Here is a 26,234-nt window from a genome sequence, read left to right on the forward strand (position 1 = left end):
TGTCGCACGTTTACGGACCAGCCATTTTGCGCGTCTTGAGAATAATGGTCCTCAACATTGGTTACCTGCTAAAAATTATATGTATCAGCATAAAAGAAGTGAATTCAAACTTGCGTTTGATCTTAAGATATATCCCACTTAAAAGTGAATCAATTGCCTTCGTATACCTTTATATGGTCACCGTACCTGTACTGTACACAAGAACTAATACTGTTTAAAAATGTGTATAATACTCCATGGCACATTCAAGCCAAATATGACGCGCGTATTATCAGAAAAAAATACGACAACATAATTTTCGCAACGATAGTTTTTCATAAAAAATCCCGCAAGAAAAACTCACTACAGTCAAAGGAAACTGCAATGAAGTTTTGTCATTTTCACTGCCGCAGTAAAATTGTTAACTTTACGTTGAATTCGTAAGTGAAAATTTAGGCGCGAGACGAAGCCGACAAAAATACTCGTAATGTTGCACATAATTATTCATAAATTAAAATAGGAGGCATATACGTAAATTTCGTAAATATAACAGGCACTATAGCAGTGTTTTGCCTTTGGCCGTATGTTTATTCAGAAGCATGTGGTCGGTATGGAATGCTTTTCATCCCGAAGTTGAGGCATAGTTACTAAATGCCACACTGCGCGGAATGTCATGTTCTGGTAAGACATCCATTGTTTGGTATCCTTGCGTCATGTATTTACTAAAAAATAACTTTAAAGGTATGTCTGAAACAAAGCTTAAATCAATTTCGCAATTATTAGAGAGACAATAGGCGTTATTTTCAGGGCGAAGCAGTTACACGGACCCAAGTTTATATTTGTTACCCTCTACGGGAGTTTGCTTGTATGAAATTATCTAAACGCTCTAGAGTTCGCGACTCTACCTCGGAGATTAGACGCTAAAGGCACAGTTCGAAGCTCTTCTCGTTGCAATCTCTAATCCAACAACCTCGGCCCGAGATACATCGCGTGGAAACATTGATGCTGACCGCCAAGCTTAGATTATGAACACCATTTCCTTTATTGTTAGTCCCTAAAATTTACGAAACTACTGTAAGTGATTTGTATCCGACATTATTGAGTATAATGTAATATTTCGCCAATAACTGTGACAAGGAAAATATTAAAGGACTTTGTCAAGAAATCGTATAGAGAAAAGTTGTCGCTTGCAGCCCCAAATATTTAGGTACGGGGCAAAGAATGAAGACATATTCCTGTAACTAAAATATTTTATATTAAAGTGACACTTAATCTAATCACGCTTTTACCCGAGGCTCGTTGAGCACGCTCTATGCAATTTATCACATTGTTACAAAAATAGCAATGACAGTAACAATCCATTACACAATTTTTGATCAAGAAATGAAATGTGACATTTTAAAATAATTGCACTGTCACAAATAAGTCAGGAATAGAGAGTACGAATGGGAACTGATTTGTCTCTCTTTAATTATACTACTTAAATGGAAAGTCCTCGCGAACTCGTAATTTATTTACTAAATACTCACTTTTTCATATAATAACAGGGAATGCTCGAGTAAACAGGGTTTCCGTTACTCGATATTACATTGACGACGATCTATTTTACTTTCATTTGTATTACAGCGACCAGTCTGACGGTGTGGTTAATCATGTCCGTACGTGCGCTACTGTTGGCGGTGCTTTTGATTGAGATAAATAGCTCAATTCAAGTAGATGACAGTGACATCGCGCGCGAAACTCGTTCCTCCAAGAACTTTGAGAAGCTGCAGAAACAGTTTCTCGACAACACTACACGATTACTACAGGGGATGCTTTATGAGAAGCGTCTCGTGAGTTTTATCAATTTCCCATATTCCGAAATTTATTAACTACTTCGTTTTAGAAGAATTTGAATAACCAGGTCGTCGCAGTTGACGAATTCTCCAACGCAGTGAAAGAAAATTTGCAGAACATGGTCGAGTCCTGGTCTTGGGTGAGTGCGTGACTTTTTTTAACCGTATATGTATATGCGCAATTAACAAATTTATAAATTTATCGCCCCAGCACTCAATTATATAAAGCACAGAGAAATTGGGGTTTGCTGGCAGTTTTAGTCTACGACGACGCTTAGAAACTATCCTGCGTCAGGTCGAATGGAATTCTGAATTTGCATATCCGTGCAACCGTTCGAACGTGGAATTATCCTCTCGATCATACCTTGCAACACGTACACTTTTAGATGTCAAAATTGACAAAAATTTGTTGCTGGATTTTATTACGCCGGTTTACATTTTCTTATGTAGTAACGAAGTTAAGTAACGCCAATTACTGTCATTGTCATTTCAGAAAGGATTTGCTGTAAACTTATTGCTTATTCTTGGAAGAAAAATGCACATACGACATTTCTTTGCTAGTAGGTGAGTGCACGTTTGTGTTTTGCTTTCGGCCGCTTCAGAAGAAGAGTTTCAGATTATAATTTTACGAAAAAGTCTTCTCTATGAATTTTAGAGGCAAGATTTTTGTTACTCAGATCTTCAGGCTATAATTTTTCAGCAATATTTATTTTTCGGTTGATCCAAAACATGCCGATTCTTTATAAATGTTAGGGGCAGCTCCCATATTTGCTATAGTTTTTGGCAGTTTGTCCACTGTACCTTTTAATATAATCAAAAACTAGATTTTTCAGTCGATCTAAGACAAGTCAACGTCATTTCTCACTTTTTAAAACATTCTTTAAGGATTAAGGAAAGTGTTGTCTTGCGATGTTGGATGGGGAATAATAATAATCTTTGTTGTTGTTTAGACAAGAAAAATTTTTGTTTACAAACGTCAATTTTGAATATGGCGTAAGGAAGTTGATGTGATTTACTACTCGAAACTCACAAGTGATGAAAATGTTGATTTAGCTCTCAAAAAGCTGAGCCAAAATCACTAAAGGTTTGTGAAAATTATGTTTTGATATCTTTGGAATATAAATGAACGCCAGCGCATTTTGGAAAATGACATTTTTCGGTTCTTTGATTTTCGGTAACCGGAAGTCGATGCAATTTTTATTTTTTTACGATATTTGAAAAGAGCAATCAATTTGTTGTACGAGAACATGAAATATGCATATTGTCGGTATACAAAAAAATAGAGCAATTCGTTATTCAATATTTAGAAAATTTATGAAATGTATAGCATGCCGTGTGCTGTCAGGATGCACGGTGCCTGTTGCATTACACGGGGAGATCGTATCGTGCAAAAGTAAATCTTAAAGACGAAACATTGAACAGGTTATTGTAGATCTGCTAGATTTCATAAATCTTCTAAATATGGAACGAATGTCTCCATTTTTTGTATATCAACCATATGCATATTTTATGTTGTCATACAGAAAATTGATTGATCTCAAGATATTCAGTTCGTTCTTTTTGCATTCTGTAGCTTATAATAGCTCTGGCACCTCAATCAAGAAAAATCGTGACCATTTAGGTGCGCATGCGTGGACTGCGCAACGAGCTGCGCAATGTCACGGTTCTTATTTATAGAAATATTTTGTTTATGTTTTAACCAAAGGTTTTTCTAGTACCGACAAACATATCGCATATTTTAAACATCAGGTGTGCGCATGCATAGACTGCACAATGCTAAGTTTCTTATTTATAAGAATATTTACGCCTTAAATTATTATCCTTTGTACAAATAGTCCGTTACATGACTTTTAGGGAAGTACTGATCAATTCCTGGAAAATGCACTACGCTATAAGATGACTAATTTTGGATTTGTCATTTTCACATTAAATAGACTTCAAATACCATCGTCAACATTTTTGGCATTTTGTCCTACTTATGTAGGTATAAGTGCAACATCTTTTGGTTTGAAGATAGCAAACAAAAACGTCCTACTAGACAAAACAGCATATCTAAAAATAAATTATGGGGGAAGACAGGAGGTCATCAGTATACAAAAATATATGTGGTACACCTTCAGATGTAGGTTACATGTTGCACAAATGACGAGACAATTCCATTGAAGGCAATTGTGTTTCCAACAGTACATCCTTTATCATTCGACTAGTATTTGAATTAACTTCCTCCTCTTCATTAACCCTCATAGTGTGAATTCCTTATTTTTACAAGATCTCCTTTTTACCCCCTCGATCTAGGCATCCTTGCATAAGAATTTATTAACATTTTTTGCAAAACGTTACTCTCATCCTGTCTTGTTGAAAAAAGGATTGATAAAAAAACAATTTATTGCGAACGTTATTGTAGAGGGTTATAGTTTGCACCACCAGACTCGTTTACTCACAATTTTGTATGGAAAATTCTTCATTACCATAATGAAGTCTTCTTAAAATCGTCGTCTATTGATAGGTATTAGGATCCCTTTATAATGCTCTCTATACTGAAGCAATGGCTAAGGAAAAAACGAGTGGTACTCATTTTTACGTATATTTTTAGCACCTTTTTAATGAAAAATACTAAAGTTTACTAATTCTGTCCGTTCGTCCGCTGGTTTGAGATCTCAGTCGATCACTGTCGATTTTGGAGTAGGAGTTTGCCAAATAGAAGGGGACAATTTTCGTTTGACAAAAAAAGTTTTACCGGAAAAAACAAATATCTCGGACATTTTTTATTTAAAATACAAAAAAATATACTTTCACCAAGTCTCGAAATAAAACAATTTTTGCGAAAAGGAAAAATAAAAAAAATGGCGTTCCGAAATTTCCTGTTATTTTGAGGTTATGTGTGACTGGAGAAAAGTTGTAATTTTTTCAAGGTCTGCAACTTTTCCATTGAACATTTTTGTTTCTAACCTCAACTATTGCCGGAAATTGCCGAAATACGATTTTCACCCACTTGGCAAATAAAGCTCCATTAACACTTTCCTTTTGTTAAAACTACAATTTGCGTGGTGTATAATATGACCGGTACAAGCTGACAGGGTTAATACATAACTCTTCGTCATTTTTGTTCGCGAAATCGCACGGCACCTTTCACGTGAAACCACACAATGTGAATAAAGAGAAAGTGTGGCGCAGTTGAGTTGAAGCTTGACTGCGGTACTTTGTTCGAATCCGGGTTTGGGCATGGATATTTTCAAATGTATAGTGGGTCTCCTCCTAACCTTTCTACAGTAACTAAGTTATGTTAAGTGAAGAATAAATTGTTGTTCGTGTAATAGTGGCAGAAGAAGAAGAAGTGTCATAAATTTTTTATGGCTTAACCGTAATGGCGCTAGCTTTAATTCAAGTGGCGCAATTGAGCGCATAACCAAATGTATCAGGTGACTTAGTTACAAGGGACAAAATACGTACGGGGGGGGGGGGGGGCTACGTTCACTTGGCCCCCCCCCAAATGTTTTTTCGGATTTCTAAAAAACGATAATGGCGCAAGAGTTATTATCGGTGGCACATATGAGCGCATAACGAGCGCATTCATTTNGAGTTGTATGTAATAAATAGAGAGACAGTGTTGTTGCATAAAATTCACTCCAATTTGATCTTGCGCAGTCCGTTGACGAGTGTGCGCACTAACCGGATGAAGATATAGTGACCAATAAACAACGTAGGTGCGAGCAAAACGCACCGCGAATGCGCCACAACGCCTTGGCCGTTAAAACTATATAAGTATGTGAGCACTGTAGTTGGAGTTAATTTTGCAACGCGCAGGTCCTGTGTTAAGCTCCTCTATTTACTATATACGAGTACAACTCTGTGGGTCCTAACAAAAACAAATGAAATGCGCTTTTCAAAACTCGTATTGCGCATGCGGAGAGCGCAACTGTCTTATTTATGGAGCAATTTGAACGAAATTTGGATGGTAAGTCCATCTAATAAAAGCAAATAAAACGCATACGCAAAAAGTCGTATTGTGCGCAAAACGCATCATTCTTATTTTCGGCGGTATTTGTGAGAAATAAACTCACTCTAGCGGAGATTTAAAATGCAAAGCATTTTTACCAACCTATAGGATGAGATTGACTAAAAAAGAGAGTATCAATATATTAGTTCATTTTGAGGCGAATCAAGTCTCTTTCTTCTTTTTTCGCCTTTTACAATATTCTAACCACACAGAACACGGTTCAAACTGCATTATCAAAACAATCAAGCAAAAAAACAAAAAATTGACAAACGGTAAACCACACAAAACGGCGATTGTTAATTAAACGCCGTGATCTAGTTTTAAAATAATAATATAATAATAATAACGGTCTTTATTGATTTTGTTTTGGTTAGCCACGAAAAATACATTGCCTAGGGCGAGATTCAGGAGTAGAAAGTCTAATACGACTATCAAATCTCTCAGTGGGGGGGGGGGGGGGGGGGGGGGGCAAGTTAACGGACCCGTCAAGAAATCAAAGCAAACCCAGATTCACAATCGAAAGAGGTTGGAATTTGAAGAGTTTCACTCATTATTTCCTGACTTGATTCAAGATGACTGCCAGTGGTACCAATACACGTTGTGAATACGTTACTACTAAGAAAACCGACCGTCCGAACTGAAACACGTGCTCGCCCTGTGGACGGCGCCGAAACAGCGGATAACTCATCGGTACGGCACGTCGGGATGCCCTGAAATTCTTCTCCCGCACTTTTTGAAGGATGGCGGATGGGTGCGGATCGTCCCGTACCGTACGCGCGTGGTGTCCCGACTCAATGCGCGCTAGGCTTAAGAAAAAAATTAACTTAACCAATTGGTCAACAATACTGTATAGTTGTTTCCATTAGTAATTGCTACCACACGATTACTTGTTCTGAATTCCGAAATTTTGATCTTTTAGGTGAGGTTCTACCCACCTCATTAGAACTAAAACCACAACTTTGCAGTAAGAGTTACTTTCAAGTTGATATGTGGTGGTTTGCAGGAGTAACAGCGACTTGTCTGTATCACTGTTAAGGTTTAATAACTTGCAAGTAACATTAATAGTTTCCAACTTATTTCAATGTTACTGGAAACTTGAACTACGTAAATTCCTGCAGTGAGCGTTATGTTACCTGTACTTAAAAATATATAAATTAAAGTAATGTATGCAATAAAGTCGTTAATTTGGTCTGTTCTACGTGGCAATCTCTCAGTAGAAGTAACCATCTCACTAATTACGGCTTTTGGGACTATCAATGCTGCTTGGGAGGGAGTGCAAGTTAAAAGCGATGCACCCTGTGCGGACAATGGCAGTTAGAGTAACTGAAACTTTTGGTAAGCTTCTTTTACGCATGTTGCACATACCCCTTCATCCCGTATGCATTATTTCAATTAGATCCAATGAAACAAGTGATTCTAATTCGCGAGAGCACTACATAACTTGTGAGCTAGTGAAAAGTATGTGAAATTTTGAACGTAATGAGACCGTAGAAATCAAACCTAAAGTTTTCTTACGAATCCCAGCATTATTTTTCTTGTTCTAGCTGACAAAATGAGATTTTTAGCGCACCGCCCTAAAGATTTCACAACTGCATCTTCAATTTTCGGAATTCCATCTGCAGAGCCATTCCTCCTTGCTACTATGCATATTTTGAAATTCGTGCAATTCAGTGCGTGACAAATAAACGCAGACCAACGCAACCGTGTGGTTGGCCGGCCGTGTGGCGCAGTTCAGTTAAAGCTATTGTGCTAAGGGTCCCTGGTTGGAATCCGGGTTCGGGCATGGATATTTGTAAATGTATAGTGGACTGGGTTGGTAGAGTAGCCTTGGCTGAAACCCCGCCCACTCAAAAATTAAGGCAAAATAAAAATAAATAAAATAAAAATGTTATTTTTTGCCGATATGGCCAATTCACAAACTCTCATATTTTTTGATATTTAATTCGACATAGGCACCACCCCAGGTTGTAGCGGAATGGACCCTCAGGGGTGCAGGACTGGTTTCAGTTCATCGGCGATAGGAGGGAAAATAAAACCCACGTATGCTGGTTGTAGTTTGTGTCGAGAAACGCTTAACGAATAAACACGCTAATTACATAAGGACATTGACAAGTGACGACGCGTACCTTAACGACCTTACATTAAAATTTGTACCTAAAAATAATTATGCGAAACTACAGTACGTATAAAATGGTTCGTGCAGCGAAATCAACAGTTAGGGTTACAATGGCCCCATAATCGATAGGTGAACGAAAGTAAGGGGTTATCTTACACATAGATTTCGAGTTTGAACGTTTAGTTTGGCGCAACGACCTCTCTAGGTTATATTACGTACAATTGGTAATGATGTTGAAAAGAGTTCTTTAAATTTGGCGCGTTCCACTATAAGGTTATTTAAGCAAGCCTGTTGAGGGCCCAGAACAAGAGAGGAATAATAAATAAAAATAAAATAAAGTAAGCTGAATAAGCTCAATTAAGTATAACACACATATGTACACCAATTTTTTATTCATTAATTATATAACCGGCTTTGTGGCTCAATGGTGGACCGTTGGGCTATATATCCGGTGGTCAGGTGTTCGAACCTGGGTTGAGGTGAATTTTTCATCTGTGACAGAGATGGAAATTACCTTAGGCCAGTTTCGAGTATTCTGACGGCTGCTCCGAATTAGGTTTTCCTGCAGTTTTCCTAATTCGTAAGGTAAATACCGGAGTAGTATACAACTTCTGCAGAAGCACCTATAAAAAGCATTATGCGGGTCGCTCTGTAATTGGGTGTAAGCCTGTTGAGGGCCCAGAACAAGAGAGGGATAATAAATAAATAAATAAATAAATAAATAAATAAATAAATAAATAAATAAATAAATAAATAAATAAATAAATAAATAAATAAATAAATAAATAAATACATAATAGACCGGGAGATGGCGACACTTTTTGTGGTGTGATTTGCTACAAGTATGGCGACCATTCAAAGGTTTAATTAAGTACTCCTCAAAACGAAAATGGTGCTAACTCTCTGGGAGTGGGGCCGTTATTGCGTGACGATTGTTTAAACATGTCGGAAAATTTAATGATTTTGGACAATTTGCTACACAAAATTCTTTGGATTTTCTGGTAGTCGGTGACAAAACAAATGACAGAAACGAAATGCCATACTTTTCCGGTGGGCCTTTTAGCCCGCCATACTCATTTGAACGTGTCGATTGTTTGTTTTTTTTTGGGTGATTTGCTACAAGCTCGTTTTTTTAGGAGCATCAAGTCCTCAATCAGGCATTCACAAAAATCAACCTGGCATACCGCAGCGACGGGCCCGCATAACCGCGATACCGGCACAAAGATGTCATTTTTGTTAATAATTTTGAGCGATTTGCTACACCCTATAAATTTTTCCACCAGTTATTTTTAAAGTCAGAAATAGAAATTTCGATACACCATACCTGTGGCATGGGCCAATTATGTATAATATTTTTTCAAAAATGTAAGAATTTTCGGAAAATTTGCACGATTTACTACAGTATGGCACCAATTTTTCGTGACAGTTTGAGGGGTAATAAAAGTAAATATCAAGTTTCAAACATGAATCCGAGGCCAATCTTGTTTTATCACGAGATGTTATGTCGCTTAATATTCTCCGCCCCACTCGAACCTCTTAGTCAAGTTGTAGAGGTCCCGGTTTGGGTCGTTGTGTTCTGCATTGCATTCAATGGATCGTAGGTAGTAGGTAGCAGCTTCCGTCAGGTTTATAACTACCCGCCATAAGTATCTGAACACCCAGTATACTTTGATCAATTTTGATAAAATTTTCAGGACAGTTGTATTTATTTAGAATGACGAACCGTTGAAAATTTACACATTATACAAATTAAAGTAACACTAATAAGAATTATTATATTAATAAACGTTTAAACAAATATAGCAAACGAGCTCCTGGGTATGGCTATAGCATGTGCAAAACCAAATTTTGCACCTGTTGTTACAATGAAAATCAAATCGATTTGAGTAGTGACGAGGGCAATGGGAACGAAACAGAAGAGACGGATGACGATGTGGAGGAATCCGATACCGATGACGAGTAATAATTGTTCAACGCGAGTACGATATTATACCTTGCCGGGATAAGTTAATCAATTTAGAATAATTATTCTTTTGAATGGACTGTGTTACCAATTTTTAATAATAAAATCATTTTTCTGAAGTTCGCGAGAAGATCGTTTTCAAGGTACCTTGCTTATCCCAGTTATAGCACAAAGATGTTTTGGAAAACAGATTTTCGAGTATGGCGCCATCTTTAGCCTTCATGACGAGTATGGCACATATATCATGGATCATAGAGGAGGATGAACTTTCGGAAATTCCAAATGCCATACTGTAGCAAATCACCCAATATTATTTCTTCCTACATAAACAGTAGCCTAGATACACACAGAATTTAAACATTCAAACGGCACAATCCAATATGCAGTGAGCACAATTTATTGACAGTATTGCTTATTCCATATCGGTAACAGACGTGGAGGCTGAGAGTCAAGTTGGCCATCGAGATTTGGGTGCAGGAACTACCGTGTACCGTAAAACTATTTTTGAATATTTGAACGGCACAATCCAATATGCATTGAGCACAACTCGTTAAAGTAGTATTGGAAAGAGTCACTTAAAAAACCGAGGGGGCAGAGAATCAAATTGACACCCGAGATTTAAACGCAGAAAGTACCGTGTACAGTCAAACTATTTTCGAATATTTGAACGGCACAATCCAATATGCCGTGAGCACAATTGGTTGTCCTTATTTAGCCCCATTGATTTAGACCAGCGTTAGTAAAATTTCTTCGCATTCTACACATCGTGGAACTTCACTACTCCATCGCTAAGGTTGTGTAGTTGTTGCGGGACGATAAAGCGATCCGTATTGGACTGCAGAGTGAAACGGCACGTCATTCGGGTGCCGTTTTAGTTTTAATTTAACCTTTACCGAAAAGAAAAGACGGTTAAAAATGAAATAAAGTTATATTGGAGCGACTTGATTGAAATCGGAATGAAAAGGGACTTGCTAAAATAATATTTACCAACTTGTGCAGCTTATTACGAAATTAGCCAAGCAGCTTTCCGTCTGACAATTAGAGGAACGACGATTCAAAAGGAATACTCATAAAGAGTTGTCTACCGAAGCAGTCTACTTTGTAAGATATTGTAATAAACGCTGTTTGCGATACAATGGCGCACACAAGACGTTTAAAACTTTCGTGTATATTCCGGTCATGCTTCATCGTTCGAAACTACCGTGAGATGTACGAACGCGCGTAATTTTGGTAAAATAGCCTGACAGTGAGAAATAGCATAGTCCCTTCCGGTAGCCGCTGACAGGTACGCGTTATGAGAGCACCTAAGAGGAGTGCACTGTCGGTCTAATCTGCTGTCAGGGAGGGTGCCTTCATCTTTACGCACTAGCGGGGCATGCCGCATTAGGCTTACTGTCATAAAAGCGACAGTACGATTGGAAAAAGTAGGAGAACGAATCCCCCCAATGCCACATATTTACTACTTCATAAATTTCGTAAGATTTTCAAAGAACTCTAGTCCGGCAGTGCCTTGTTTCGTGCCCTTTCAAACGTCGCGGCCAGTGCAATGTGCTTCTGACAAGCTATTCTTGTCAAAGTCTCTGGTTCTTAATTGCTTGTTTACCCGACCAGCAATACAACGGAATTCTTTCTTTCGAAGGTTTTGTTATTTAATTTGTGTGACACGAAGCTATTGTAAATTAGTTTATACACCCGTTTTAAACTATTACGTCGGATCACACTACCACAAAGATTAAAAAGAAACACTCCCCATATAATGATATTATTATGATGGGGCACGATCTCTTTCGCAAGCGAGCGGTGTATCTTTATAAGACGTATCAAAGTGAAACAAACTTATTGGATTGGCGCCAATGTAGTTAGGAATGAATTAACCCCCACGGCGACGCAAGAGGGGTGATAAAATGCTCTTAGCAATAGAGAGAATCGCCGTGCTCTGCCTTAACGAAACCTTTCACCTCCATCGTTGTCCATAAAACCACGTGCAGAGAGCTTTTACGCTTTCAGCTATGTGTTCTATATGGCAAATCTGTTACTGAGGAAACATAAAGAAGTTCAATACCATATTCACGGAATAATTATTTTGAAGTGTTGTTTTTTTTAATATTGACAAGTAACAGCGAGGCGGATGGAACAGGAGAAGCGTTCGTCTGTAATGCGGTGAAGAGGAAATACCGCTTCGCTACGCTGAGTTTTCAATCAACTTCGCTTGATGCCTTTAACCAGAGATGTCAAAGTTGCCACGTTTCAGTTCTCAAATTGTACGACAATGTTCTATTATTATTATGATACCAAATGTAATACCGCAGCTGTAAAAATCCTTTATTCGAGTTTGAAACGCGGCCCCTCTCTTAGTCGGGAAATTGTACGATTGTTGGCGCAAAGAAAAACAGGTTCCTGAATAAAAGGATCGTGCACCGTTCCATTGAAAGTTGGCAGTAGACCCTGCTACGTTTTAAATTGACTGCCAACGGTCTTGATAATATAGCTTTTATTAGTCAGTTCGCTGGAAAGAGTTATAGCGTGAAGGTTATTATTCCTAATTCAATTATTGTTAATAACTAGTTTGCCGGTGTCTAATTGAAGCCCGTGTCCAGATACCACACACGCGTAACAAATTACCATGCGGCAGTGTAAAGTTTTGGTTTGGGTTAATGAGAATGTGCTATTAAGTCAGATAATTGCCGAGAGATATTGATCTGATGCGCTAGTGGTGTGGCGGCCGATAGGCTGACGGGAACTGCTATTAATAACAAAGGAGTTATTGGATCTGTACATTAACTGTAATAGAGCATCAGAGCTTTGCGCAATGAAGTCCTTTCGAATTTATCTACCGATTTCAGGCTTTATTGCTTCTTTGGTGAAACGGGGCAACGCTATCCGGAAAGCAGCGTATATGATCTGCGGTAGTACTACCGTGAATAGACCAATTCGCGAGGACAGTCGAGAAGGAAGAATCGATACCGTGTACTATACTTGTCAGAAACTTTCATCTTATAATATCCTTTATTGAATCATCTACGTCTTGCCTTGGCTCAAGCTATTTGAATATATCCTAAATGCTTTTCTTTTCGCATTCGGGCGTGCACTCAGATTTCCACCTATTAGTTTATGTCGGTTACCACGCACCAGTACAAATGAAATGGTGCGTAAGTACAATTTTCTTAATTACCGAAAGTTGTAGTTGCCAACTTCTACCTTAATAGCATGAGCTTGACGTTTATTCAAATGGGACCTTGGTACTTCGAACCGAAAGCTTGGTTGATATTGTAGCCGGTCCAATCTATTTCTAATTCCCTTCAGTTACAAGTAAAGTGTCGACAACGATGAATAAGGAATGATGGATGTTTCAAATGTAGACTTTATACATCCTCAACTTGAAGTATAACTTAATAACACTAAAAGACGTACAGTAAGTTAGTTACGGTTGCATGAAAAGCAAAATAACTTCAATGGTAGTCATTTTAATGGTAGTCCAGTTCAGAGGCATAGGTAGAAATAAGTTTAGGGGATGGTTTGTTTGTTTAGTTGCGCCCCTTTCTCCTAAAAAGTTAGTGGGGATTTAAATATTGCCTAATATATGGTGTCATATCTTCTGCCTTTTTATTGAAATCTTCCGTTTTGGATTTGCCGCCCCAGATAATTGTTGAAATTTTTTATCCATTTCAAAAAATTCTAAGAACAAAACAATTCAAATTCAATTTTCTGGATTATATAAACTAAATTGCACAAGAATATAACAAATGTTTGAATGCCGTTTATCTTTTATCATGCTTAGCTCAGTCTAAATGGGTCATTAACAAGGTCATTAAAACTAATTCGTTAACATTGGTTCACTAACATTACCAATTTGAAGTTGAATAATGGATGTAATCGTTTATATGGCATTAATTAAGACATTAGTTCACTAACCGTCATTAGTTCACCTAGCTAAAGTTGGTCACCTTTAACTTTTTAGTGTTAATTACAGTAAAAAAGCGTACTGCGCAGGTCTGTGATCTTAAACGCTTCAGAATGTAAATAATCATACATAACCTCCATTTCATTGCGTGCTTTCGTCAAAACTTTGCTTTTTTGTTATAACTTTGTTTCATTGTGTTTATCTTGGTACTTTATTTGTGCGGCCGGTGTTTGTGATTTCGTAAAACTTTTTTTAATTTAGGTGTACGTGTATATATAGTTTAAATTACTTTTATCGTTTTCTGCTTGGTACGTTTTTGTGTGGCCGATGTTTATGTTTTCAAAACTTGTTTAAGTGTTCATGTATATATAGTTTTAATTACTTCTTTATCTATGCAGAAAGTTTGACAATAACTTTGAAGTAAGTAATAATACTGAAATAAACATAATGCATTACCTTTAAATGATATTTTGTAGTTAAGTACCTGGCAGAATGTTGTTCGATACAAAAAATGGCGACCGATTTTTATATTGGCAAGGAAACTGCGCACTGAAATTTTGGATCTTCCCCAGGAGGCAGCTTTGCCCAACACTGACCGAAGGCTACACTATTTTTTCGTGGCGGATCAATCGTTTCCGTTACACGAGAAGATCATGAAGTCGTATCCCGGAGAAAGACTTGGGGAAGTCAAGCAAGTTTTCAATTACCGCCTGTCACGAGCTAGACGAACCATAGAAAACACCTTCGGGATTTTGGCTTCACGTTGGAGGGTGTTTCGCAAACCAATTATTGCCAATGTGGAAAACTGCACTACACTAACAAAGGCGTATTTGGTGCTACACAATTTCCTACAATAGGGAAAAGAGGATTTGCCACTGAAGCAAAGGAGATACTGCCCCAACTGGGTATGGGGACCACATTCGGGCAGACGGAGTAATGAGGAAAGTGGAGGTCAGGAGGAGAACAGCTCCGATCTGTAGGACGATTAGGATCCAATAATTCAACAAAAATTGTACGAAAAAACTACTACTAGCCCGGAAGGAGGTGTACCATGGCAGTATGATTCGATCGCCCGCGGATCACAGCTCACAGCCGAGTTGAGAATGTGTTTTACATTATAGAAATTGTTGAAGCCGATGATTAAATTTCAGTTTCAAATAGTATTATTTTCATTTTTGTGTAGATGGAGTATGCGTTGATTTAATTTTTAGTTTGGGAAATTGTGATACATTATTGATAACATTTTTCAATTCAATAGTTGTTGTTGGTAAAGTTGTATTGCGTGTGAGGTGTTTTTTGGTCTTTTGGCGTCGTCATTGGTAGTGTTGGGCATTCGCTTATCTGTCAATTAATTAAATCTTCTCCATCCTGTTTTCTTCCTTTCCCTCGCCATATTCTCCTTGTACCAGAAAAGAAAAAATAAAAAAAATAGCAATTGAACGACGACAGGTAAGTGATATTTTTGCCTATTTCAATTAACTAAAACAGAAATTTTTTATTAAAAAACAAAATACAAAATTAAATATCAAACATAACTCGTTTTTTCATTTTTTCTCCTCTGGTGGCATCCCTTTTAAATGAAGCGCAATCATCCTCTCAACATTGAAATCGCTGTCCACTGCCTCTAGATTTTTCTTTTATTCGCCCTTTTTTGTGGTAGTACTCCAACGTGCCCAAAGACGATTGGAGGATGTCTTCCAATGAAGTTGGAGCTTTCCTGTTTCCCTTGCTTCTGTAGACCGCAGAATGGCTGTCCGCTGGGGTGTCCCGCTCTCTTCGTCCCGGCTGGTGGAAGGCCTTGTTTCTGTAGACCGCAGACCGGCTGTCTGCTGGGGCATACTGCTCCTTTGCCAGGACCCTTCATTCTGGCTGGTGGAATACGTTTCCTCCCTTTCAGCCAAGTCATGTAAGATACTGATGTTAATATAACGTTGTCCCGTATTGTCTCGTTCCATTTCCGTGATTTGTGACATCACATCCCACATGTTATGCTCGCCTGAGTCGGCATCCTCGTCTTCTGCACTCTCATAGGGAGAGGGTCCTTCTGGAGTTTCATTTGGAGGATGCCCTCCTGCACAATAAAACAATAATTACCATTTCGATCTACCATCTTCGAGCACGTAAATGCAAATGAAGGATTTTTAAAATTCCAGTGCATGTAACCAGACCAGAAAGTGACTGAAAGATCATAAAAGGATTTATGGTTTATTGTAAAGGGGCAGATTGGCAATTTTACAAAGGTTCAAGGTTGATAAGACTTTTATATCTAAATGACCAAACACCGAAATTGGATATTTTTACGTGTTCGTATATTTTTTGAGATGTTGTCCATTTTGGAAATACGAAGATATGTCAAGTTCTTGATACCAAGATCAAAAACATTTTGGAGGATCTTTTAAATATTAGTCTTTCTCCGATTTCGTGGAATCAAGTGTCCCTACCTGTGTCTTTAGGGGGCCTAGGAATTCGTTCCATATCTGATCGATTAGTAGAGCGATTAGTTTGGTGATACAATCAAATTTAAAGAATACAGAAACAGTTCGTAACTTCATTTTTGGGTGCATCATGAATGCTTTCAGATTATCGCCTCCAGAACTACGAAATCTGTATGTCCATTGTCCAAATCAGTTTCTCTTTTTCTCCGTAATACTATTCTTTCCAACATGGGTATAGGTACTAGCTAAGGTATTTAATAATAGGTGCTTTATTTTTTTAAAATGGCTCACTTCATTAACAGAACATCCCAAAAGTATAGAGCGGAACTAAAAAGTTTTTACTCCTCCAATCAATTGTCGCTCAGACTTTCCATTGTAACTTACAAGTGGTCCATTACGATAATCTGCTCTCGATATTTCCCTCTCTTTGGAGGCGTGAAGATTGCTGGGTGATCGAAGGAAATAGCACACTTTTTTTCTGTTTCTTCGCTGCACATGCGTTCTTTAAGATTATCAATAAAAATTTGGTGGGAATTGTGATGATAAATGTGCGGGTGCAAAGTGTCCAGAAATCGAAACGTCAGGTTAGTGCGAATTGTATTAATTGTAATTATCTACGGGCAAATTATGCAGGAGCAATTTATACAGGTGCCAGGGAGAGAATTATCCGGGAGTTGCCTGGGATTTTTCCAAAACCGCAAAGGCATAATTAAAATGAGCTTTGGTACATTGAGATGTCGAATGTTGAATTCTGCCAAAGAATGTTTGCTCAATGCTCAGTTTAAAGATCGCTAAGACCCAAAGTCTGCTCTAATGTGGCACATTTTCAGCCTAGAAAATTTCTAGTGTGGATGAAATTACTTGGTTCGGCGTCTAAAGCAATCACTCCAAAGGAAAACTTTGTATAACAAAATTTCACATTGTTACTATTGATGTACGTATTAATGAATGTAAAAGTAATTACTGCTAAAGCATTTGCTTGTTTTAATTAAATCGATTCTCTCAATGTGCAAATGGATTATTTTTTACATGCGAATAGGGAACGGCAATAAGTTATCTATATCACATTTAAGTCCTTATCTCTATAGTACATTGTAGTGTTGCTAAACTTGTGAATGCATGGATTTGTGCCCTTAGTTAAACTACCTCGTAAAATCCTTGAGTGGCATCAAAAGCATTTCATGACAATTTATCCAAGCCGTCTGAATTTAGGCTTGCCTATTACAAAAGAGATTAGAATAATAAATTGCCGGTTCACATTCAGTTTCTAAATTAGTTAATAATTACGCCTATTGGAACGGGATCTGGCACGTTCAATCTTTGAATTAATGTCTGCCGTGATTACAATAAAAATCTAAATGGTAAATAAGTCGCATATCGCCACAATAAAATAAAGCGATTTCAGTGCAGATAAAGTGTCCTAGAAAAGTGAATGTAATGATTGTGATTTAATCTTTATGAATTTAGCAAGGCGAACGGGGCACGTTTAAGTTGGGAAGAGAGAATAACAACTAATGGTTGCCGATGTAGCAAAATTATCAGCATATAACAAAAGGAGGGTATAAAACTATGTTAGATAACATCAAACGCTTTAAATTTTCACCAGCATTTAAGAGACGTTTAAGCAACAAAATTCGTTGTGTTTTGGTTGGGGATTTTAATTGATTATTAAAATCTTCCTTGGTAGCTGCGATAATTCCATAAATGTAACCGAAGGAAACGGTCACAGGACTCTAAGGTGGAATGTATGTCTAGGCGATGTTGACCAGTTTAATATAACTTCTTCGCCTAGTTTTAAGAAACATTACATACTATATTGGACTACTACAAAGTGAAAGCGATTTATGGAAAAGCGTGAATCAGTTACAAAAGCGAAAATAGAAACAGCGAAATTAATTACGAAGAAAGATAAATGTGTAAAACAGTTGGTAAAAATGTGCAAATACGATTATCTGACTTAATAATACGCTATCCATAATGAGCATCAATAAATTTTCACTGTATTGATGTTTATTTCCATTTAATTGTGTGTTAGGGTATACAAATTGATTGAAACGTGTCCTTTTTTAGTGCCAAAATTTTCAAGAGTAGTATGAGTATATGAGCGCTAAGGTACAGCTCCCATTTGTGAGCACCAATACTTAGGTTACAAAACAAATAGTAAATTCTGAAAATTGTTGCAGTGGCTTTTGTGCTTATTTATCATAAAATTAATTAATGCGTGCTCCAATTATTTCTTGTTCTATGGACGTCGTCAGAATATACTAGCACCTAGAATGCTCATAATGTTAACAGTAGTTACCCTATTTCCTGAATGACAAAACGATAGTTTGTATAGGATTGGTTGTAATCGTCTTTAGAACTTAAAAAGGGTTGAAGACACATCCAAGTCATGTACGAGGTTTTTCTGAATATTATCTTGATTAATTATCTTTAACCGTAATTTTTTATGAATTTGGTTTCACTTGATGGCCTTCCGCTCTCCTATTTACGTCTAGATTTTGCTATAGAAATGGAAAATATCAATGCTACCCTTAAATTGTACTATTAGAAACGTTGGTGTAAAATTAAGAACTACAGACTCATACACACGGAAATTTGACTAAATGAAATTAAGGTAATTTCCACTTAGAGTAAGTCCGTGAGTAAAATACATGCACATAAATAAGGAAAAGTTCCAATATCAAATCTACACAAATTGGCTCCGTTTAATAATACCCACAAACCTAATTACCAAATTACATCAACAAAACTTTTTCCCCCTATGATTTACAATATTAAATGAGTCCAACTGCGACGAACAATCGGTGAGATATGAAATAAATATTAGGGGAATTATAATTGAAGTTTAATTTTAAAAAAATAAATGTACAAGTTATATAGCGACAGTCGGCGGAAACCTGTCTTGTCGACGAAACGGCGACAAGAAACGGCTGAAGGGACGGACTCGAGCGCCACCAAGGGAACGGTCTCGTGCCTGGTCTAAGTTGGCGGCAGCGGCGATCTTGCGGATCGGTCTAGGGACCCTCGGGTGTAACCTCAACCGGTGAAACGGCAGCTAGTTTGTCTTGAGTCACCCAGAAAAGGCAAAAATCTCAATATAAAAAATAATAGATGCTTTAAAAAGTCCAAAGGCCACTTTTTAAATAGACTATTTTTTTGCTTACTGTGAATCAGAGATCTGCTCGTAGAAATGCCTAAATTTCCTAAATTTACTGCTGAAATTACAGATTTGCTATTATTTATTGTCCTTTTTGTGTTGATTTCCTGCTATACGCAAATTCTATTTTGCCTCTCCATTTTTCTCTATTCTTCCTTTTCATATCCGCGTATCATCTTTGCCTCTTTCAAATCGTTTATTATCTCCACTCGTCTTCTTCCTCTTTTCCTTGTACCTCCTCCCACTGACCAAGCCACATTCTTTTCCTTCTCAAAATTTAATTCATGTCCAACTTATTGCACAGTATTCTACCCGACAAATGCTACTGTTGCCATTCCAATGCGCTTCTTTATTTCTTTTCAGTTTCATCTGTTACAGTGATTCCTAGACATTTACAGTTTTCTACCTGTTCCACCCTTACATTTCTTCTACCACTCCAATTCTCGTTACTTTAGTCTTCATCTGGTTTACAACTAAACCATAATTCTTTTCCCTATTTTCAAGTTGTTTAATTAATACTTTCAGATGTTCTGTATCTTCTGCAAACAGGAGGGTAAACCATATGGATACCACTCTTCTTCCGCCAATATTTACCGGTCTAGGACGTTTCGGCGCCGCCATTTCGGCGCGAAGCCATTTTGGCGCGAAGCCATTTCGGCGCCACGCTATTTTTATAGAACTCTTACTTGATAAAGGCATTTTTTTTCGTTGTGTTTGTTTTTCATGAAAATTGATGTTCAAAATTGTCAAATTTAAAATTTTGCGAATAAATAATAATGATTGAAAGGGTTTAAAGGTGATGTGATGGCGGTAGAACGGGTTATCGAAAGTTACTCTTAAAGAAGTAAATAGGTAACTTTTACTTTTACATAAAACATAACTGACGACTGCGTTTATTTAACTTTTATTTGATACAGTATTTAGTAAATATGAATTTCAAAATATGGCAGTATGGTTAATGATCGATTTGAAATAATAATATACACAAATTCAGTACTTAATATGAAAAAATGTAGTGCTTACATAAAACAATACACACTTACACGTGTAAAAGTTATGGTTCCATTTCGTAATTAATAGAAATACCTCGTAAGTACGCTATAACATTTCGATTGTGATAATCGGTTACAATCCTTCGAATGCGGGAATCAGCGTCACGATATTTTTTTAGTTTTTTCGGAGGAGTTCTTCCTGCCACCAGCTGTTCATACACAACATCACGCCCCTTTTGAACCTTTTTTAAAGCAGTAATAAATTTCCACAACGCAATATAGCAATATAGCGTGGCGCCGAAATGGTTTCGCGCCAAAATGGCTTCGCGCCGAAATGGCTTCGCGCCGAAATGGCTTCGCGCCAGAATGGCTTCGCGCCAAAATGGCTTCGCGCCAAAACGGCGGCGCCGAAATGGCGGCGCCGAAACGGCGGCGCCGAAACGTCCCATCCCGAATATTTACGCCCTTATCACATCCAATTGCATCTCTTGTTGCCATCCCTTTTCTAAATCCGAATTGCTCTTCTACCACATTTTCTTCCATTATCCTCTCTAGCCTTGTGTTTAAGACTCTCAACATGTCCTACCAGGTGGATTGCTCTATGTTTGTTCCTTTATTTTAATCAAAGGTATAATCAGAGTTTACAGGAAATCTTTTGGTCAGTCCCCCCGATTCGTATATATTATTATATAGAGTGTTAATTTCTTCATTCCACATCGGCCGGCGTATCGTTGCGATAAGCTCGAAAATTAAAACTTCTTTAATTAATTGATATCAAAATTTAAATTAACTAAGCGCGCTTCCAATGACACTCGGCCCAATCTAATTGGACGAATTTTGCTACAACAGATAAGATTAACTACTGCACAGCATTTCCAGATTCGGTATTTCAATTAACACCCATTACTAATTGGAATTTGGGGTCAATTGTAAAAGGTCTGTGATAACGAAATAAACTGCACGACTTTGCAGCTTTGAATTTTAAATTTACCACAGACCACAAAACCTGGCTTATCGTGTCTGAAATTCAAAAATATTAAATTGCCATTTTTGATGGCAAGAGAGCTTTCACCAACAATTGAGATATTCCTACAAGAACGATCGCAAAACTGATAAATTCACCATTTAGCTTACTTGCGTTATCGGCGGTAAGGCAAACAAAATGAAAACATACAAAACTCACTCCTCGTCTCGTAAAACAAATAAGTAAATTCATAAACTACTTAGTAACGAAGCGTTCAACTCAAAACGCTTTTAGACACGGGGTGTTTAGTAAAGCTAGTCGACTTCACAAATATAAAGTGTGGTCATGAACTTCAGAGCGGAAAATGGGTACTACTCTTTCTTCTGAAAGAAAAGAGGACGTCTTTTCGGCACGCTATCCTAAAACAAAAATACTCCGGGTAACACAGGACGGAACTAACTACGGGATACGGTCGTCAAATTTATACCTGCTACTTCATCGATGCGCTTTAAATCCTTCACATGAGTAAACACTACTGGTGAAGCGACACCACGTATGTGCCGGAAAACTTCGGAGCTAATTTAGCCCATGACAGTTTTGTACAGGGGATGATCTTTCCGCAGGACCAAATCACCCAAATGGGGTTTCCATTCTCGATGTCGGAGATTGTAATGGTGTGCCTGCTTGGAGAACGCTTTGCCTGTATTCCTAGCAACTAACTGAAACACATTATCTAGACGGGTACGGTGTTCTGAAATTTCGTCGGTCATGTCGGTAGGAAGGAGGGATTCGGAGGTTCTTGTTGATGGTCAAAACTATTCGGAGGGACAAGTTCTCGGGCAAAATTGATAAAGGTGGGAGAAAATCCGGTTGATTTTTGGACGGAGGAATACATAGCAATTTCGGCGATTTTCCGCGCAAAACTGAGTGATCATGATTTTTAAAGTTCGGATGGCACGTTCTACGGGATTAGCGTGCCAGGTATACTGTGGTGTAAAAAGGTGGATATTTCCAAGTTCGGTGAGGGTCCCATCAGACCCCTCGGGGTACCAAACACCTTCCTTGGAACAACAAGAGATTTTGGTTTCCTTTGGAGGAATGAGGGCGCTCCTACAATAGCGGTACTATCAATATGACTGACGGTTTCGGTTCGGTGTGGCAACACAAAGTTTCCACGGATCGGTAACACTTTCATCAATCCGGTACGGTAATGGGTCGGTCAGTTACGGCATTAAATTTATTGCTGTACCAAGATTATTTTGGTAATTCAAGGGCATAAATCAGTACTTTGTAAGTTTCGGTAGTGTCGGTATCGGTAATCGGGAAAAATAATCCTCAACACGGTTACGGGCACCTGTTCGGGACTTGATTTCGAAGTCATACTGCCGTAGGAAAATACTCTATCTGATTATACGGCCGGTCGGACTAATGTCGAACGTAAAGACTGATGGTCGGACAGTACGGTGAAATGTTAGCCTTCTAGATAAGGTCGCATTCCTTCTCGGTGACGGAATAATTCTTCTTGGCTGATGCTATAAGCGCTGCTTCGCCAAGTTCGGTATAACGGACGCTCGGTCAAAGCCAGGACAAGACAAAATTGGTGCGTTGGTTCTTTGAGTGTTTAGAAAGCATGCTTTTGATCTTCGCCCCAAGTCCATTTTTGGTGTTTTTGGAGGAGTTTGGTTGCGCTGTCTATAATCCACCTAACAATGTTCAAAAGGGAAAAGTTTCGTTTCTTTGGAGAGGACTGTACGAATTTATCCTTTATTGCATTCGCCCGTACGGTTCTGGCGAAAGGTCGATGGTCATTTGTTGATACAGGAGTAGAGTTTCGAGATCTTCGACTCGACCATGACTTGTTACAGGTGAAAACTTTAACGACACATGTACTCACGGTAGTAAGAACCCCAGGGACTAGCCACCCCTGCCCACTTAATAGGGGTCGAACTCTGAGGGGCTGTGATATATAGCTTGAAGTAGGAAAGAGAATCAATCTTGCTTAATATTCTCAATGGAAAAGCTTTTTGGGGATGCCATCTTTTTGTCTTTTCACACGGGATAAGCGTAAAGCTTGGGCACGTGCCAACAACTAACTAAAAAAAGTGAACTAACCGTGGATACATTTTTGGGCAGAATCTCACATATTTTACAAACCTTTAGACTGAGTGTGACTGAGTAAAAGTTATTTATTTTTCTTATAGGCGATCGATTTCGGATCTAAGTCTATCTTAATCTTCTATCTTTTTTACATATATTTTTTTTTTATATTTACATCAGTATAAGAATTTTAGCTACGGTCTGAAGATGGACTTCAGTCCGAAATCGACCGAAGTCATGTAGTGTTTTTTACTTACCTTCAAATTAGATAACGGACTCAGCATACAATGGAACAGTTCATACGGTTTATAAACCTAAATTGTTTAAGTACTTAAACATTATTAGGTCAGAGAGCTGAATTCATTGCCTTATCTATAAGGCTGGATGACGTACCGACAGCTTCGGTGAAATAGGACTCAATTACCCTAGTTAACGTATTAACTTGGACGATTTGAGTGATGTGTTGGTGCTCCATTGTAAGCGTTCTTTTGAATTTCTTTCTCTGGACCAATTCATTGTTAAATTTAATTGAAAATTGTGGACTGATTATTAGAATAGATTATTTTTTTCTTAACTGAACGTAAGGATAACAATGGCATTGTATGTTCACTACCTACTGCATACGTTATGTAGGAAGTAACTATAGGAATTGGTTTGCAACAACGGTTGTGTAAAATGACGCTATCCATTCAGAACTTTATTACTGCCTATGTGTCAGGTATCATTTCCAATTCTTGAACTTGCTATTCAGTACGAAAGTACGCAAATCTTAATTTACCTTAAAAACCATATCTAACTAAACTATCCTAACGACCAACTATCAAAATCTTAAAATGGAACTACCGTTACAATATGTAGCGACAATATTTTTGTGATAGAATGAAAAAGGCACTCCACACTAATGTATTAACATATTGTCACTATAGCTAGACGGAATGTTTAACACTTCATTAAAAAGTGTAGTTTTATGACACCTTCTTGGTATTATGACTGCAATAGGAAAGTGATTCGCTGTTTCGTTTGGCATTCCATGCATATCAAGAGGTATGAAATTGTCTGTTTAAAGCTTACTTAAAGCAAAATTATATTGTATTTATGTTTGTAATTGTATCATAAATTAAACGCAAAATCTAAATTGACAGGCTTGATGTAGAGGCATAAAATCAACTGTAAGGTACACGTTATTTATAGCGAAATAAATTTTGCTCCACATTTTCCTTTAACTTACATAATAAAAATAGTCAATACCATTTTTAAGCTACAATAACATATCCATTTTATACCTCGAAAATCTCAGATATGTTTACAACAATAAATATATAACGAAATTGCTACATTATTTGGAATCTTCAGTTGACACTCGGTATTGATTTAATCCCATTTTTCGTAAAACGCCCCAAGCTTACAGTTCCAATACACGCCAGGTACGCAAATGACAAGTTACTGACAGTGAGTGACCTTTTTGCTGTAGGGTGACCATATTCTCGGAGGCGTATTTCATTGAATTAAGTCCTGTCTCATTTTCGGTGTAAACTTTATGAAACATATATATCAAGCTTACCTGTTGATTTAAAAGTTTCCCCACATTTAGGTTATTGAAATTATAAGCTCCGCAGACACTTGTTGATTTTGAAATCCTTATCCAAAGCGGCATTTAATTATGTTGTTATGTCTTATGATGAAATTGAATTAATCAAGTAGTTTAACGGCGGTTTTCAATAAAGTATACCTCTAAATGAGGTGAACAGTTGAGTTGCCATGGGTCGTAGTTAAAAGAACCTCGTTTTTAAGGGCATAAAGCACCCACGTGTACAGGGTGTCCAGACTAAATTGAATTAAATGAGAATATGAGAGTTACTTGTGTTTGTGCATTTGAAAACGTTGGGAATATACGACAAAATGAAGAACCTGAAACAATAACACCAAGAAACCATCATAAACCACCAGCGCCAGCTTCCATGATAAACGTGCGTGTCTTGGTGGCTTGTAGTGGGTAGTGTAAGAATAGTCAAATTCGGTCCCAGTTACGATCAGCATGATGGTTTCAAGGGTGGATTACATTTGAGCAATTTTAAGGTAGTCATCATCTGATTTTTACTATATGCGGTATGTTTGCCTTTACTAGAAGTAGCTGTGGTTAAAATTTCAACAAAATATATTAATAAATAAGAAAGTTAACATTGCGCAGCCTGTGTACGCGCAGTTTAATCGTCAAGATTTTCCTTGGATCAGGTGTCAGAGCTATACGCTACCGAATGCCAAAAGAAGGAACTTAATACCTTGAAAACTGTAGGAGAGGACAGCGGACAGACGGACGCACAGAGAAAGTGGCTGTAATAGCGCACCCAACTTCGTCAGAAAATGCGCTAAAAACATGGCAGACTTAGTACACTTGATGAAAAAAGTAGGCGTGGTTAATTAAGAATGAGTTAATGATGAGTTTCTTCAAAATTCGCGTTGCACCTACCGGGACCAAAATACAATTTACTAAAGCGACCAGTAACAAATTTGGATTAGCGTATTAAATTTTCGATGCGACCAGTTACGCCCTTTATAAGAATAAAGGTTTTCTGTGAAATTTTCGGTCCGTAAAGGCTTTACCAATATGTATTAAATAAATTGGACGGAACTTTAAATTCTTAAATTGATATCCTTAATGATTGTGAATACTGTGAGTTCAACTGTTTTGGCAGTTAAATCTTGGTTTTCTTCAAATTTAAGTTACCAATGAGTTTACAAAAATATGTCCCATTATTTTAGTAATTAGTAGAAAAATAAGCTTTATTCTCCTTTTT

General features: G+C 37.6%; 1 protein-coding gene across 2 annotated transcripts in view; it reads left to right on the forward strand.

Annotated features, from left to right (window-relative positions):
• The first annotated feature begins 1,617 nt into the window (after positions 1-1,617).
• LOC116166878 (lachesin-like) overlaps positions 1,618-26,234 on the forward strand; it is a 153,412-nt gene continuing 128,795 nt past the window's right edge. Inside the window, exons 1-2 of one of the 2 annotated variants that reach the window (XM_031482068.1) lie at positions 1,618-1,811; positions 1,865-1,954. In XM_031482068.1, coding sequence (XP_031337928.1) covers positions 1,632-1,811; positions 1,865-1,954 — 270 coding nt within the window. In that variant the 5' untranslated portion in view covers positions 1,618-1,631. The remainder of the gene's footprint in view (positions 1,812-1,864; positions 1,955-26,234) is intronic. The other variant, XM_031482069.1, reaches the window with a different exon arrangement.

This window comes from Photinus pyralis, unplaced genomic scaffold, assembly GCF_008802855.1.
Source record: "Photinus pyralis isolate 1611_PpyrPB1 unplaced genomic scaffold, Ppyr1.3 Ppyr1.4_LG3b, whole genome shotgun sequence".
Classification (NCBI taxonomy): domain Eukaryota; kingdom Metazoa; phylum Arthropoda; class Insecta; order Coleoptera; family Lampyridae; genus Photinus; species Photinus pyralis.